The sequence below is a fragment of the Anthonomus grandis genome, chromosome 2 (genome assembly GCF_022605725.1).
Source record: "Anthonomus grandis grandis chromosome 2, icAntGran1.3, whole genome shotgun sequence".
NCBI classification, from domain to species: domain Eukaryota; kingdom Metazoa; phylum Arthropoda; class Insecta; order Coleoptera; family Curculionidae; genus Anthonomus; species Anthonomus grandis.
Window position 1 is genome coordinate 30,991,399 of NC_065547.1, and position 18,305 is coordinate 31,009,703.

The following is an 18,305-nucleotide window of genomic DNA, read 5'->3' on the forward strand; positions in this document are numbered from 1 at the left end:
TCTAGTTTAAGTAGTGTTGCGTCGTGTGCTTCACATATGGCACGATGAATGTCTGATATTTCAGCCTTTCTTAAGAAAAAGGATCACAAGTTACTAATTTGCTGAGTCAGCTGATTATCAATGTCGGCTATTCCTCTTCCTCCCATATGTCGGGGTAGCGTAGTTCGTTCTACGGCACTGTGTGGACGCTGTTTATTGCGCTTTGGTTAGGAGTGGTCTAGCAAATTAGTTTCTATGTCCGTTTTATCCATCCTATAATACCAAAAGAGTAATTTAATGAAAAGACACCAAATGTATGAATAGCTTCAAATAAGTTTCTGCTATTAAAACTTGTTTTAAAGAGTAGTCGCATTCTTGTGAACTTAGTAATCAGCTCATTCTTCATAGTTCTACGGTCTATTCTTTGCGCTTGCTTCCTAGATATTTGTAGGATTCTTCTTCGTCCATAGCATTAATTATCTGACCGTTTTCTGTTTGAAAGTCACCTGGTTGTAGTTTATCCTTAATAATGTTCACCTTTCGGCACTTATTCAGTCCAAAGAACATTCCTATATCATCAGAGAACTTTTTCCACTATTTTAAGCATCTGATCTATCCATATAAAGTAGATGGTTCACTCTTGTTAGTTCTGTATTATCGTTTTTTAGGCCAAATCCGTACCTAGTTGAATTGAGTTTGCTGGAGAGTGGGTTCATGGCAAGGCAAAACTAAAGTGGACTTAAGGAAGGTCCCTGGAATATACCCCTACGAATAGGAATCATATTAATTCCAATGCAGTTATTGTTAGGCATCTTAAGTTTTATTGATGGTCGCCAAGATACCATAGCGAATTCTAAAAAGAAAATTATATGATACCTGGAACTGCACCAAAAGCTTTTTGGTAGTCAATATATGCTGCAAAACTGTTTCTCTTGTTGTTAAATGACTGATTGCAAACTAGGGTATCGATAATTAGATGTTCTTTACACCTCGTGTAAACATCGATCCAGTAATTTTGAACGTGATAGGAGCCTGGAGCTTTCCAGTTATGTAGCTTCTTTATGACATTAGTGACTTCGTCAACTGAAAATGGTAAAAATGCCATTTGATTATATGTTTGAGACCATCCAGCCATTCAGTATTGAGGTTGTATTCACTAGTTGTTATTAATCTGAGGAGTTCTGAGGCACAGAACTCCTCGATGTGTTCTTTAATAGGGAAAATGCTAATGGCAGTATTTGTTGGAACAGTGTAATTTTATTATACTCAAGATAAGCCAGATACTCAAGCATTATATAAGGAATGAGCTCTGTGACCTTACCAGGTTATGGGGCCCGTGGGGACGATCAATAGTGTTGGTTCCCAGACATTTCCTTACAATTCGGGCTGTATTTAATAGCACCGCTTTCTGTAGCTGTGCTATAAGCCGGAACCAGTAGTAGTACATACGTTGATTGAGACCTAGTTCTTCAATGCCTCTTTCCAGGTTCTTTGGTATGACGCCCGTAGTTGACATTATAATTGATATCGTTCTATAAGTATTCAGTAATATATACTTCAGTATTCAGTATATATACACTTATATTATTCAGTAATATAGTATCTAACAGTATTCATTAGCCATTCCCTCTGTAGCCGTACTTCTAGGTCGCGGTACTTTGGAAATTTTTTCTGCGTGCTTTTGAACTAAATTGTTACTATTGGAAGTAGCCACTTGGATAAGAGACGTTATCTTATGTTGCTTATCCACTAAAACTAAGTCAGGCCTGCCTACTACTTACAGTTTGATCAGCATAGTAATAGTACGATCTCAATAAGCATTAAGTTTGCATTTTCCAGAATCTTTCTGAAACATACTTATATTAAGGACGTTTTTATTTTATTATTATTATTATTATTATTATTATTATAGATTGATGATTATTACATATTATAGATTGATGATTGTATACCGGGTGGTGCGTCGCCGAGCGGAACATAGAAAAATCCATGTAAATTTTCAGGGGGTCAATTATTGGCTTTCCTGTACGTTTTATAGAAAAAATTTAAGATAACTTTTTGAAGAGACCAATCTGGCAAACGAAGCGAACGTGCGAAGTTTCAAAAAATTATAATAAGCGAATCTTGAATTATTCAATTAAATGTAATTGCAAAATTAGCAAATTTTCGGTTCAGGTAAAACCAAACGGGCACCAGTAAAATGAATATTGTCACTGACGTGATAAAAAGTGTCAATAAATCAGTAACAGTCGATATTTGAAAACAAGTATGAATTATTCAATCGACGAAAAAATAGCCATAATTAGCTGCAGGAAGGAGATGAAGAACGAAGAATGGCATTTTCTTTTGAAATAATGGAAAGAGCAAATAATGATAGGATTTTTTTAAGAAATATTTGTTTTCCCGATGAATGTACATTGACCCTCAACAATGAACCAAATGTTCAGAATTGCCGGTATTGGAGACAAGAAAATGTCACAAAAAATCGCTTTGTTCATACTCGGATACAATATCCCCAAAAAAACAAATGTATTCATTATCGGACACCATATCATTGGACCCTTTTTTATGGACTATAACATAACAGCTGAAACCTATTTGGACATATTTCAAAATCAAATTGGACCCGCCTTGGAAGAAGTTGTTCAGGAAGATCAAATGATTTGGCACCAAATGGATGGTTGCCCGGCCCATAATGCCCGTATGGTTAGAGAGTGCTTGGAAAATGCTTTTAACGGCAATATTATTGGTCCACGGTACCGGATACTTTGGCCAGCCAGGTCACCTGATCTTTCACCAGACTCACGAAGTCAAATGACTTCTTTTTGTGGGGTCATTTAAAAAGTGTCATTTATAAAAGTGTAAAATTTGAGAATCTAAACCAGTTACAAAACGATCGGTGGATATTGTTTTATGATCGGTTAGGATATTGTTTAGCTGTTAATGGGGGGTTGTTTGAACATTTGATTAATTGATGTTTTTATGTAATTCTCTTTTATTTTTAAAAAAGTTATAGTATTTTATTTTATTTTATTTTTATTTACTTTTCCACACTTAGTAAAATATTAAGAGTTCTGTTCTCTCTTTTTTCGGATCTATTTTCGATCTTCTGAGTTAAACATTTACAATTATTTATTGCAATGTCTTTGAACTCGAATTTACTAACAATAGGTTTAATGGTTGAAATGAACCAGATAGGCTTGATGGGAAAATAAATTGAAAATATTTCAGATACTGCTATTGGTTTAATTAAATTCTAAGTATGTTAAAATTATTTTTTTAATAATCGATAATAATAAGTTTTATTGGTTTAACTTCATCATTATATTAAATATAAGTTTAGACAAAAAAGTAATGTTAACGTGTCTTACTTTGAATGTATGGTTGTGAGATTGATAAAACGAAAAAAAACACTTCTTGTATTCGGCTGTACGTCGGATTTGACAAAGCCTTATAACAAATTGTTTGCTGGTGGCTGGTGTCTGGTTTTACCTGAACCGAAAATTTGTTAATTTTGCAATTACATTTAATTAAATAATTCAAGATTCGCTTATTAAAATTTTTTGAAACTTTGCACAAGGGTTTGCCAGATTGGTCTCTTCAAAAAGTTATCTTAAATTTTTTCTGTAAAACGTACAAGGAAGCCAATAATTGACCCCCTTAAAATTTACATGGGATTTCCTATGTTCTGCTCGGCGACTCACCACCCGGTATATAAAAAAACTTAAAAATCAAAATAAGCATGGTTTTGTTTTTCAGCTACATTCTTCCTAACAATTGAAAAAAAATCCCAAATACCTAAAAACTGCGACCCAAAAACAAAAACGATTTCCACAAAATTACAACAAAATCTCCACTTATTCAACCACAAAAAACATACAAAGTCCGAAATACCAGATGTCATTAATCACAACGAAAGCATCTTAAAACCGCTACCAAGCCCCAAAATATTTAAAAAAAAAATTATAGCGCATTCTCTTCATTCACAATAAATCTACCATTGCCGTACCTAAAAAATTCCATTGAAAAGCATAATCATAACCGAATAAGTGGAACAATGTGCAAACCATGTGTCCGAAAAAGTATTTGTACATATACACATAAGTATAGTAAAAGCTGCTGCTCGCAGTAACAACAACAGAAACGGTGGAAGAAAGAAGAAGAAGAAGAAGAAAGTTTCTTGATCGACATGCCGAAGAACACTTTCATCGATATGCGGACGACGCATCAGTTTTAATCATTTCACTTTCGTTATTACACCTGTGCCGGACTGTATTGTGTACTCGTACTTTCTTAGTGAAAATCTCGGTTGTGATTCATTTTATTTTACAATAAATTATGGATTTACAGGTAAATAGAGTTATATTTTCTTTTATATACGTACACAGGGTGGTCCGTATTATCGTCATAAGTCACGGTTCAAATTAAGTAAGGTAAAAGATAAAAATCATTAATCATTTATAATAAAAAAGTTCAAGTAACACGAGGATTCTTCATCAATTTTAATTATGACTCAAATATTTAGAATCAAGGATTATTTTGAGGTATTATTATAGGTATTATAAGTAATAATTATGGCTCAAAATGTATTTTAGCCAAATATGAAGTATTCTCTCAAAAATTACACATGTACCAAAAAAAAACAGCGATAAATTGACTTATCTTCTGGAAAAGTTTGTATTTGATGAACCAAAAAGACCAAATAATACCTTGACCATATTAAAGGTATTATTTGGTTCTTTTTTGGCCATTTGGATCTATTTTTCAACACAAGTAATGGCAATATTTAATCCTTTATTCACATTTAAAATAAATGTTATTGCTTAGCAATAATTTAAGCTAAATTCGTCACTATATGACAGAAAATAAGCTATAATTTTACCATTGATATTTGGCGTTATAATTAGTTTGTTTTTAGTATTTTATTCATTTCTGAATTTGACCATACTAAACCCATAAGTTAGCCTTCTTGTTATCTCCACTGTTTGATGAGATATACAGGGTGAGTTTTTTAAAGTGTTACAATGCGATATGTCAAAAACGGCTGCAAATTTTTTTTGACATTTTGGTGACATTTCTAGTATACCGGGGGGCACTTTTTGTGATATTTTTGACATTTGTCCCTTCACCCCCCTAAGAGGGAGGGAGGGTCACTTCCTTATTTTAAATGGAATGACGTGTTTTTTATTCTTAAATACGAATCTACATAAAATTTGAAGTCTGTTTACAAAAAAAATTTAAAATTGCTCTGCTGGTTACGGAATTATGATCAAAAATGTTTTGATTAAATTTAAAAATAATCCGAATATTTTACCATAATAACAGCCGGTTGCCATGGCAATCCTACTGTTTATTTTACTAGTATGGATGGAAATGAAAATCCTAGTAACAGTAGGATTTCCATGGCAACATAACAAGCAGTGTCACATAAAAATTTTGACGTGTTATTAACAAGGAAAAGGAAGCGAATTTCAGTGTAGAAGTAGATATGTTGTTAATTTTGGGGGAGTGCAGAAAAAATTATAGGGAGGCTGCAGTAGTGTGGGCCGAGCGGTTTCCGGATATTCCAAAATCTCATATGGCCTTTAAGAGACTGGAGACCAGAAGTCGTATGACTGGTAGTCTAAAAAGTAAACGACGAAATCGGATTAAAACGCAAACAGATGAAAATAAGGCAGTTGCTGTATTAGGAGCAGTAGCTATTGATCCTCAAATAAGTACCAGGCGGCTTGCTTTAGATGCTGGAATTAGTCAATCATCAATTATAACAATTCTGCACCGGTACAAGTTTCATCCTTACCACATTACACTTCATCAAGAGCTTTACGGACATGATTTTGAGAATCGCATTAATTTTTGCACTTGGATTTCAACAAAAATGCCTGAAAATAACCATTTTTTGAGAAACGTTATTTTTTCTGATGAGGCTTCTTTTAATAATTGCGGGCAGGTAAGATTTAACTTATTTAAATTAGAACATATTCAAGTTTTGGTTGTTTGTTTTTCTTAAAGGTAAACAGGCACAACATGCATTACTAGGCAGCAAATAATCCTCACTGGATGAGAACTGTACCAAATCAACATCCCTGGTCTGTGAACGTATAGTGTGGTATTTTCGAGAATAGAGTTATTGGTCCGCATTTTTTCCAAGGTCATTTAAATGGACAGGTCTACACAGATTTTTTAAGAAATCAGTTACCTCGTCTACAAAACCAAAATTTAAATCCTAAGATGGATTGGTCGAGGTGGTCCTGTCAACTGGCCTGCTCGTTCGTCAGATTTGACCCCCCTTGACTTTTTTTTATGGGGATTTATAAAAGACAAAGTAATGGCTAGTGCACCTACAACTCCAGAGGACATGAAGAACAGGATTCGTTTTGCTTGTTCATTAGTGACACCAGCAATGTTACAGCGGGTACGAAACTCATGTCAAGAAAGGATAAGAAAGTGTTTGGAAGTCGAAGGCGGTCACTTCGAACAGCTCCTTAGGCATAATACATAGACGATAAATAGTTAAAAAGTCGGAAATAATTTGTTTTTATTGTAGTAGAATATTTGAATTATTTTTAAATTTAATCAAAACATTTTTGATCATAATTCCGTAACCAGCAGAGCAATTTTAAAAATTTTTTGTAAACAGACTTCATATTTTATGTAGATTCGTATTTAAGAATAAAAAACACGTCATTCCATTTAAAATAAGAAAGTGACCCTCCCCCCTCTTAGGGGGGTGAAGGGACAAATGTCAAAAATATCACAAAAAGTGCCCCCCGGTATGCTTGAAATGTCACCAAAATGTCAAAAAAAAATTTGCAGCCGTTTTTGACATATCGCATTGTAACACTTTAAAAAACTCACCCTGTATATCGGGTGACACAGAAAAAAGGGAACACAAAATAACTTAAACCATTAATTTCAGCATTTACTTTATTTTTTTAAATAGCACATTATTGGGAACAACCACTTTTGAAATGCGGTTTCTTTTTCCCAATAATTTGATATGATTATTTGTTAAACCGGTTGATAGCCTTGAATAGGCTGTGTTTTGACGTGTTCTTTATTTATTTTATAAATGACATAATACCTGACATCTTGTTAAGCGCAATCATTATTTGTTATTTAAATAAATTTGATAATATTTCAAATGTTTACCAATGAAGAAAAAATTGATATGCCATACGCTGTATTCCCACGCATTAGGTACTTTCATTCGACAAGAAGGTGGTCGTTTCGAACAATACATGTAAAAAGTTTTGTATTAAAATAATTTATAAACCTCATATTTTTCTGTTTGTTTACCGTTTGTCTATACCTATGTTGTTAGGTAAATGATAACTTAAATATGTAGTATTAAGATATCGAGAAAAAAATTATATTGAAAAATTTGTTCTTTTATTCTCAAATAGTAATATGACGTTTGACAAAATACGATGTGTTATGTAATTTGAAAAAAATACGCAGGCGTGTCATTACAATGTTTCCTGTTCGTTCATTTTTATGAATTATTTTTATTCTTCTTATGGGTTTATTTATCAGCCAATTTGCAAAATAATATCAAATTATTGGGAGGAAGAAACCGCATTTCAAAAGTGGTTGTTCCCAAATGTGCTATTTAAAAAAATAATGTAAATGCCAAAATTAATTCTTTAGACATTTTAAATAGGCGTGTAAAAGATTTAAGTCATAAAGTGCAATGAAAACTATTTTTCCGTGATTAATTGATTAAAAATTAAAACTTTCAACGCATTCATGGCACTCTATTTTAAAATTTAAAAAATGATTTTTTCTATGAATATAAAAAAAAAGTAGCAAATAGAGTACCATTGTTTTTAGAATATTATTTTCTATCGAAATACGTAATAATATACCAAGTGTCCCATTTTAAAATAAGAAAGTTAGTTTCATTTACTGTTAAACCGGAAGTGATGGAAAATAGTAGAATATCTCAAAAGATGCTCTTATGACTATTCTATCGATATACCAAATTTTATATGTTTATCTTGAAAAGTAAAAAAGTTATTAAGTGTTCCCTCTTTTCTGTGTCACCCGGTATATTATATATATGAATATTTTGTCGCAATATTAATATACATATTGCGACAAAATATTAATATATATATAAAATTTAGCAACGTGTTTCTAGCACGAAATTAAGCAGAAAAGTTCATCAAATAATATGCCCTAAACGCATTAAATTTTCCACTAGAGGGTGATAAAGTTGAAACAAAAAAAAATATTTTTTTTCGATAAAATTGGTACCTCTGTAAATATTTTTTTGAAAATTGGTACGCAGTTTCTAAGATGGATGCTTAGTATTTTCCTAAACAAATTTTTATATTCACCATTGGCGTTTATACGGGCTTTGAACCCAATAGGTTTTTAAAAGAAAAGGGTACGCCTCCGGTTTTTCTTGTAATAAAAAATAATTAAATTTTTTTTTGAGAGCATATCTGGTCCCTAAATAATTTTTCGCCCGATGCCTGGTTTTCGCATAAAAAAATGAAAACCATTATTGTGAATAGCCATAGCGCCTAAATCTCATTATATTAATCAAATATTACTTGATTACGTAACTAAATAACTTTTAACTCAATGTTCGGGTTTTTTTTTAAGTTTTTCCGGTAAAAAATTCGAGTACATGCCTATCTGCTATGAATAAGAAATTAAATATTTTTCATTTAAAACATTAGTACCTTCATGAACTCTATCTTTTTATCATATGTTTCTCTTGCCCAAAAAAGTCTTTGTTTACCATTACTTTTTACATTTTATAAGCATTGTTTTCATCATTGACATTGGCATCAGTGAAATCATTCCAAGTTTTCATAAATGTTAGAATCATAGAAATATATAATTACACAAATGAAATAGGCGATATACGCATTGTTTATGGACTAGCTAACGGCAAAATACGAGAAGCCATGCGTATTTAAGCTGAACGTTAGGTATTCCTCATTACTCTATGTTTACTCGCTTGCACAATCATCTTAGGAGAACCAACAGCTTTAAAAAACTTCCCTCTGAAAACGGATATCCCCAAACAGTTACTTCTTAATTGGAAGAATAGGTGCTCAATGAAACCGAGGAACTATAAAACATTAGAATGATTGCTCAGACGTTACACATTAGCCATTTTACAGTTTGCCTGACAATTTTCCAAAAAGAGTGGTATTGTATCGTTGGATACAAGAACGCATAAGGCTAGATGTTCACCTTTTTTGCGAAAAGTTCTCTTCACCGATGACGCTAATTTCTCTACGGACACAATCAAGTTTTATAACAATCACATATGGGATGATGAGAAACCACAAGCCGAGTCAGAAAGCCGTCATCAACACCAGTTTTCGTTTAATACTTATGGGTTTAAGTTATTGAAAACTTTTCTGAATAGCCTATTTTTTTACCGGGAAGGTTGATTGGAGACGAATATCGTGGATTTCTTGAAAATGATTCGACAGCACTGCTTGAAGAAGTTCCTATTCAACTTCGACAACTAATGTTCTTTTTAGATGTTGGTGCTCCAGCACATTTTAGTTTAGTTGCTTTCGTTTCAAAACGAACCACCCTTAAATAACTTCTTGAAGAAAACACACCAATTTAGACATAAAGGTGGGCCTTTTATTTTATATTTGACAAAGTTCTGTCAATCACCTCCTCGCCTCCAGCTTAGTTAATTTGTGTATAAATAAAAGTAAGCAACTGTAACTATATAAATTAAAAGTAATAGTATAAAAAGAATAACGAATAAAACAAATATAAAAAAAATCCAACAACATAGACGGTATGTATAAAAGATAAAATAGTGTTAACACATTGTGTCGAAAAAAATCTTGTTATTACATAACAAGATTCTGCACACACTTTCGAAATCTGCTTCGTGATAAATTATTTTTGTTCAGGTAACTCATTTAAAAACTCATTTTGCAATTAAGTATGAAAACAATCGTTCAAACAAGGCTATATATTAATAGTATAGGCCGCATAGTAATAATAGCCAATAGTAAATATGCCCTTATATTCACATTGTGAACATCTATCCTGTAATGAAATTTGTCGTAAAAATAGATAGGAGATTTTTCGTGAATAATGCTACAGAACGCGAAGATATCTGTATAAAGAGAATCTATTCTCGCATTATCCATTGCTTAGAATGCTTAGATGAATGCCTATAAATGCCAATATGTTGTATTCTATTCATGTTCTATTAAGATTTTTATGGATCGTACTTATCCCCAAGTCCTTTGCAAACCCCCCTTGGTTGATATGTCTTGAATTTGTTGGTCAATCTATTAGTTATGATCTCAGTGAGGAGTTTATACAAATGTGACAGAATTTAAGCAATAATTTTCTATATAGGCACTATATACTAACTTGGAAGGCTTTCGGGAAGATAAAGTGCATATTTAAAAATAAATAAATCTTAAGAGAAAAGTTTTTGACATTTATATTGCCAATAGCCAGATATAGTTTGGAAAACATAGCACTAACAAAAAAAAGCCGCCCACCAGCTAAGAGTAATGAAAAAAGCGATAGAAGGAACGAAGAAATCATCCAAGACACACTGGCGACCAAGACGACAAAACGAAGGTTGGGAAGAAGATCACAGAGAAGATGATTCGATGATATCAAGAAACAAGCAAGGTGATTTAAGGTGGCACAAGACAGAAAAGCGTGGATAAACATAAACGAGACCTACATGCAGGAGTAAATAAAGAAAAATGGATGAGAAAGAAAAGGAAGAAGAAGCCATAAGTCCTTTTTTTCGCTATTAAAGTCTTGCAAATTTTTCTGATTATAAATCTCATTATATGACAAGATTGAAAGCGCTAATGTTACTTTATCGCTACGACATAATTTAATTCTTTAATTACCATATAATGGCATTATTTTCACACTTAAAGCTTAGCTTTAATAACTTAGAGTTTTGGTTTTTTGGGGCGTCTTCTAGAGTGGGGTAGGATATTTAGGCTTTAAAGAATGTTCTCAACAGTCAGCATAAAACACGCCTCTGGCAGATCTGGAAATCTAGTCTCTAGGTCAAACGCAATTCCTGCAGACATGCTAGCTGTCTCGTCACCATCATACCTCCCCCATTATTTTGGAGGCAGAGGATTTCGAAATTCTAAAGTCTATATAATAAAGGGGTCGTAGAAAGTCTTGAGAAGTTAGATTCGTTAATGTAGTTCATTAAAATCCATGAGCTGCCGCATTTTCCTCCAGAGAGGCTCATAGAACGGCGGTATTTTGATCCACCGAAAATTCACCAGGGTATAGTCCTGCTGAAGTCCAAAGGCGAAAATAAGAAAGGCTGAAGCAGATCTTCTGTAAAGCCTGCCTTTCCCAGCCTGAAATAATCAGCTTGCCCCACTTTAGCCGCTGTATATCAGTAGACATAATACTGCTATGCGAATTCGGTAATTCCATCTGCGGTTTGAATATGGCCTTGGATGATAAGCTCATCCTTTTATACATTCCACAGAAAATACTGGAAAACTGTGGGAGTGAATGATAGATGCCGTCTCTATTGGAATTATACCTTTTCCGCTTTCTGACTTATGCGAGTCCCGACATTATTCTGCAGTACCAGGGAGATATTTGCCATCGAGTTCTCTGCACCAGCAGTGGCCAATATTATATCAAGAAGGATGAAAAGCGCCTCAAATATTGAGAACTGAATTTCGAATTTCAGCTCTTATACCCGACACTCAATGAACATGGTCATTCTAATAATCGGATCTCTCGGGGAAATAAAAGACAACTTTATGAGAGAACTTACTCAACTAAATTAAAAATACAAATCATATACATTTTTTATGAGGCCTTACCTTAGGCATATCTTAAAGCTTTTTCTGAAAACACATTAAATATCCACTCAAATCATCTAAATAGAAGAATATCAGCAATGAGTACAAATATTTCAAAAATAGGTATAAAAATACAATAAAGCATGTATAAATTTCCACAAATTATAGGGCCATATACATGTACTATGTAAATAACTCAACGAAAAAAATTTCAAATAATATAAATAAAACCAGAAATATTGGAATGACGCATTTCTCTCAGCTTTAACGCCAGGTACTTTTAACGAGTTTTTCACAAACATAGCACAAAATATTTGTAAATTACCAAATTCTACCACTAACCCTTTAGATAACCTTAAAAAGATCATTTGTCCTATTGAAAACATCATATATAGTATCGACTCATTCTCTTTTTTAGGCATTTCATTTAACGAGGTGAGGGATGGTTTCAAAAATAAATTTAGCCCAGATATCTTTAGTATAAATCTCTTTAAAAGAATTCAAAAAGTTTTAATAGTACCACTAACCAATCTAATCAATTAGTGCTTCTCAAAGAGAGTCTTTCCTGATATCGTAAGAAAGGTTCTTGTAAAATATTGAAGAAAGGTGACAAGAATGATGAATCCAACTATTGACCAATTAGGTTGCTTCCGGTGGTCTTTAAAATAATAGAAAAATGCATTGCTTTGACACTTGCTTTTTTGAAGAAAAGTGGTTGTGCAGTTTAGCAGCAATTGTGGATCTTGTCAACAGAGTATTAGACTCATTAGTACAATTAAAATAATGTGCAGTAGTTTTTTGTGATCTAAGCAAAGCGTTATTACAAGCGTGGTCTATGAGCTCTTGATCAATAAACTTAAAATATATAATTTTAATCCTGTCACCGTTTCTTTTTAAAAATCTTACTTAGAAAATAGGTCACAGGTAGTCAAGATAAGGCAAAGCATTTCCCACTAGAGTGAAGTAGGTGAAAAAGTCGCACAAGTTCAGTTTTGGGTCCTATACTCTTTATTTTATTTATAAATGATTTGCCCTTCTCATACGTAGACGTAGCTTTTACTTTATTCGCAGATACTACCTTTCTGCTAAAGGGGACTCCCTCAATGATGTACTCTTGATTTTAGAGTATGCGCAGTCTGATACCAGGCTTGGTTTGAGGCAAATCAAGTACTGCTTACTCAGGATAAAACTCAAAGAATTATCTTTTCTTGTGTGTGATCGTGATCTGGACACCACAAATGTGGAAATCAACTCTGTTAAGTTCCTGGGCGTTTATCTTCAACGACTATGCTTAAATGGGGTACATATATAGCTAAGAACTGTACTAAGCACTGAAACGCCTTGCATTTTTCGAGAGCTTCTCGATGTTGAAAACAGCCTACTATGGCCTCTTCCATGTCATTCTATCATATGCCTTATTAATATGAGGTTACAGGACCCAGGCTTCTCGCATCTTTGGGCTACAAAGAAAGGCTATTCGACTCATACCGGAAATGTACTTGTACTATAGGGATGACCGTAGACTTTTATGGTTTTAGGAATAATGACACTCTCTTAATACTTGACTGCCTTATTTTTATAAGAAATGGAAAATATACTTTATTTGTTAAGTTTACAAACTTGTGCTAAAAGTTTCCTAATCCTAGAATTTATAATACTAGTATTTATTTGGTTATACAGGATACAGGACAAAAACAGAATACAGAATCGATTTTGATTGTACATAGAAGCATATTTTATATAATCAAAGAAAAAACCAAAAAAGAAGAAAAGAAAAGGCGAGAACTAACATAAAACAAGAATAATAAAAAAAAATAAAATAAATCTGATCAACAGATATATAATTAATTTTAAATATTAAAATGAGTCCTTGCAATTCTAGAGAGAGAATTGCAAGGACTCAGAGGGTAGACAAAATTGATATGGGACGGAAGTTAGAGGGTCGGTCTAAGCTACCACCCTTATGAAGAGGGATAATCATAGCTTCGTTTAAAAAGGATGGAAACTCGCCCTGAAGAAATGACTGATTGATTAAACTAAAGCACCTAAAGCGCTCGCAGGCAGAAGTGACAGCAGACGTGAAGAGATACCATCGGAACTCGAAGACCTATGATTCTTCAAGCACTGAATTGTTTCAAGGACCTCGATGGCATCTACAGGGTGGAAAAAGAATGATTGGTTGATAGCATTGCGATTAAGATACTGCAATGGATCGCCGTCACTGAGAACTGCTTCCAGTAATTTCTCAGCAATATTAGAAAAATAGTCATTGAAATCATCGGGCCTCAAGTCCGATTCAACCAACCGCCGACGAGAAGACTGCCTACATTCTTTAATGATTAACCAACTTTCCTTCTGTCTGTTACCGGACGAATCTAAGCGCTCATTGTAATACAGTTCCTTTCTGACTTTTATCAGATGCCTATAAATTTTCCGATAATCCTGAAAATAAGACCTGATGAATTGATTGTCAATAGATTTGCGAAGTTTTGCTAAGCATCGCAAATTTTGGGCAGATGTTTTTAGTCCCGCGGTGATCCATGGTTTTCGTCTCTTGGATTTAAGTCTAACCAAGGGAAAGCAGATATTTATTTTATCACGTAATATATAATAAAAGGAAGAAAATGGTTGTGGAGCAGCCCGAATTGTATTCCAGTTAACAGACGAAATGGATTGAAAAAATAAATTCAAATTGTTCCCACTAAACACTCTCCCAATGCGGCGGCCAGATTTGTTTTTAAAGTCACCAGGGAATTGGACATACACCCCCTCGTGATCCGATATACCCATTGAGTGCACTGAACAGGTAACACCGTCCAAATTACTGCAGAAATAATCAATAGTGGTCGATGAAGAGGACGAAATACGAGTGGGTGCATTAACATGCATGGTAAGTGCAAATGATTTGAAGATTCCATCAAGAGAAATTCTTTGCGGTAACGAAACCTCTGAATAATTAATATTAAAATCTCCAGCCAAGATAACACGCGAGTGAATAGGGAGCTGGGACAGAAGACAATCTAACCTGTTAAGAAACACACTGATATCCCCAGAGGGCGGGCGGTATATACAAATAAGGTACATATTAAACAATTTACAAAAACACACCGAACACTCAAAATGCCGTTCAACTTAGGCATCACCAAACTTATCAACAGTACAGAAAAAGTTTTGAAAAAGTATCCTAATTAGAACAGCAGTCCCTCCATGCAGAGAGTTTTGTCTATAATAAAATAACAGTGGTACATACTCATCAATGCCAAAGCCAATGTTCTGTTAATATAACAATGTCAGGAAAATTAAAATTAGCAAGCAGAAGTTGAAGCTCATCCACCTTATTCCGAAGAGATTGAATATTTAATAAAAATGCACTACAATGCTTTAATTTTGATATTGAAGTTGAATGAAAGGGAGCTTCAACCTGTACGGTCTCATCTATAAAAAAGAGTCAGAACCAGTCACGCGCTCAGACGCAGTTCCCACGCTTTCGACAAAATTAAGTGATCTATTTAGTTTTAAATGCTTAGAATTATACAGTGGGTTTAGAAAATATTCTTTTATGGGGCCATGTAATATACAAGCCAAATCAACAAAATGATTAGCATAATTGCATTCAAGTATTCAACTTAGGTCAATGTTGTTTTTATGGAAAGCTTTATATAATGACAGATTACTATTATATACAACACTGCAACTTGGTCCAAAACAAGGGCTTGTCATAACGAGGAAAGTAGTGTTTTTACAGGGAATGATAAAATCGTTAATAATAGATGTAGGAGAATATGTTCCGTTCAACCACAAGATCACCAAATCGTTTTTGGTAAAATTGGAAGCAAGAGCTGAAGCATACAACTATACAATAAAACCTATAATTTTAACATATTGCCTGCTATCGAGTGATTCCGAATATCAGGGTGTGAAATTTTTTAATCATCTTTTAGATATTAGATACATATATTACGGTAATGATGAGCTTTCAAATTATGTAGTTGTAAAAAAAATAAAAGTAACAACAAACACACTTATCACAACGTAAGTAAAAGACATAATAATAGATAACAGTCCAAATTAAAAAAAGAAGCGAATAATGCGTTAGTATGTTTAAATTTAAAGGTTTATATCATCAAACATCGAATTTAGTCATAAATCTTGACTTTTACCAAGCTACTTTTTTCTCAGTAATTCAATGGTGAAATCAAATGAAAACAAGATATACCGTTATTTTTAGCCTTAAAATCAACAAAATCCTAAAAACGAAAAAATTGAATAGCTATAAGTTTAGCTTTACAAAATCATCAAAACTTGTTTTTATCTTTATTATATTAAAATTACAATTTTTGATTGCCCTCGTCTAATTTAATACTTATGAATTGTTAATTTAATATCTTTGATACTAACATAGTTAAAATCCGGTATTTTGCGTTCTGACTTTCGTCAATTAAACTAGTTAAATACTTGCCACGAACATGAAGAACTCTACTTTTCCTAGAGAGAAAAATATGTTTTTTTTTAATTTTTTTAAATACAATATTGAAACTAATTCACATATGTATAGTAGCTAATGTAACATTAATTATTTTCATCACGCGATTTTATAAATATAAAGAATTGTAAGAAATGGAAACATTGCCCTAATTTATTTTTTAATGTTATTTTTTATTAGCATAATAGAAAATATTAACCATAAATAAAAAATGTTTAGATTCTAATGCCGAATCCAATGTTTTAATATATTGGGTATTCCATTTAAAATAACGACGCTAACACCTACTTCGTGTGACAACTGCCATAGTTAAAGCTATTAAAAATGTAATTTTACCATTAAATTTTTTATAACAAATTGGCTGAGTATCATGTCTTAATATTATTATTTTTTTTATAATAATTGAGGCTTTAAAATATCTAATTATTTGAATTAATTTATTTAAAAAACATAGATCTTTCATAAAAATTTTAATTTAAAATATCTATTTTTATGAGTTAATTTAAATTTTAAATTTCTCTTAGCCATATTATCGTACTAAATTTACTTAAACGTTTTTTAATATATTCAAATGTGGCACAATTTCAATATTTATATAATATTTTGGGTATAAATTGGTCAAGTGTTAGAGGAAACTATTTGTAACTATTTGTGTCTTGTGAACGTTTCGATTTACATTTTTTATTTATCTTCAGAGCACTATCATAGAGATTTCCGCAGCATTAATTAAATCCTTAAAAGAGAGAAATAGTGTATGGACAAAATTAATCGTTTTAATATTCTTCAAAATTTAATCAAGTATTGCGTTCTAAAACTAAAAGTGATGTTGAGCTAGCAAAAAGGCAATACTGTAAAAAGCTTGAAGATGACTAAAAACCTCATAACTTTTGGAAGTTAGTGCAGAGTTTACAAGGAAATAGCTCGTTACCACAAACTATGTTTGATCAAAAAGGAGGATGTATTCCCAATACGTTTGCTGATTTCATTCAAACTTCTTACGCTACTGTTAGATCGATGCAAAATAATATATTGTAAAAACCCAAAATTCATATTATCTATAACCCATAATTTTATTGAATTTTACCGAAAATGATGTTCTACTGGCCCTAAAAGCCACCAAGGCGAAATCAATAGTTGTTCCTGATAAAATACCAGCTTTTCTAAATGTTTCGAACGTATTCATTCAGCTTTATATCCTTCAATGGAAGATCTTATTACAGGCAGAAAAATATAGGGTCTTATAGTTTACCATCAATATCGATTTATGAAACATAGCTCTACCCTCTACCACTACCACCTTAATTTGTCGTATAGAAAATATATCGGAGTCAATAAATGCTCAGAAGTTGATGTTATGGATTCCTCGAAGGTTTTTTGTCTGATTAAACCATTGTATTATTTTCAATAATCGATAATCAAAACTACAGTTTTTCTTCCTACTTAATGTTATGATCATACTTCGGCGCAGATAAGTGCAACATCTGGTGTTTCACAGAACTCCAGCCACGTTTGTTTATAAATAGTGTATCAGAGCAGCTCTCTGCGAATAGCAATCTGAATAACAATCTGCCTCTTAATGCCAAATGTAACGTTTCTGATTCTCTGAAGAAAAACCTAATAACTTATAACTATTACTGTAGAATATGACACTGTGCCGAAAGCAACTAAATACTCTTATGTGGTATTTCTCTTATGTGAGACCAATATTGGAATATGCATCTGCATATCTGCCCACCATACTATAAGAATCATATGAATGAACTAGCAAATGTTCAGCGTAAATTTTTAAAGTTTCTTTTATATAAATGTAACGGAGTGTACCCAGAAATTGCAGTTTGCACATCAACCCCTACTAGAAAGGTTTTTCTTCTATAGCCTTGAGAAGAGGCAAAAATCTAACGATCTGCAATTTTTATTTAAACTTTTAAATAATAAAATTGATTCACTCGACTTATCAGCAATATAAATATGTACTGCATGTTATCTAGAAATTCTCAAACTTTTTACCTATCTAGACGTAAAACTAGACGTAAAAAAAT

At 32.7% G+C, this 18,305-nt stretch overlaps 1 protein-coding gene across 2 annotated transcripts in view; it reads left to right on the top strand.

The window, feature by feature from the left end:
- Nucleotides 1-4,120: 4,120 nt before the first annotated feature.
- Nucleotides 4,121-18,305, top strand: part of LOC126733510 (uncharacterized) — a 39,190-nt gene continuing 25,005 nt past the window's right edge. Inside the window, exon 1 of one of the 2 annotated variants that reach the window (XM_050436830.1) lies at nt 4,121-4,329. In XM_050436830.1, the coding sequence (XP_050292787.1) occupies nt 4,318-4,329 (12 nt within the window). In that variant the 5' untranslated portion in view covers nt 4,121-4,317. The remainder of the gene's footprint in view (nt 4,330-18,305) is intronic. The other variant, XM_050436829.1, reaches the window with a different exon arrangement.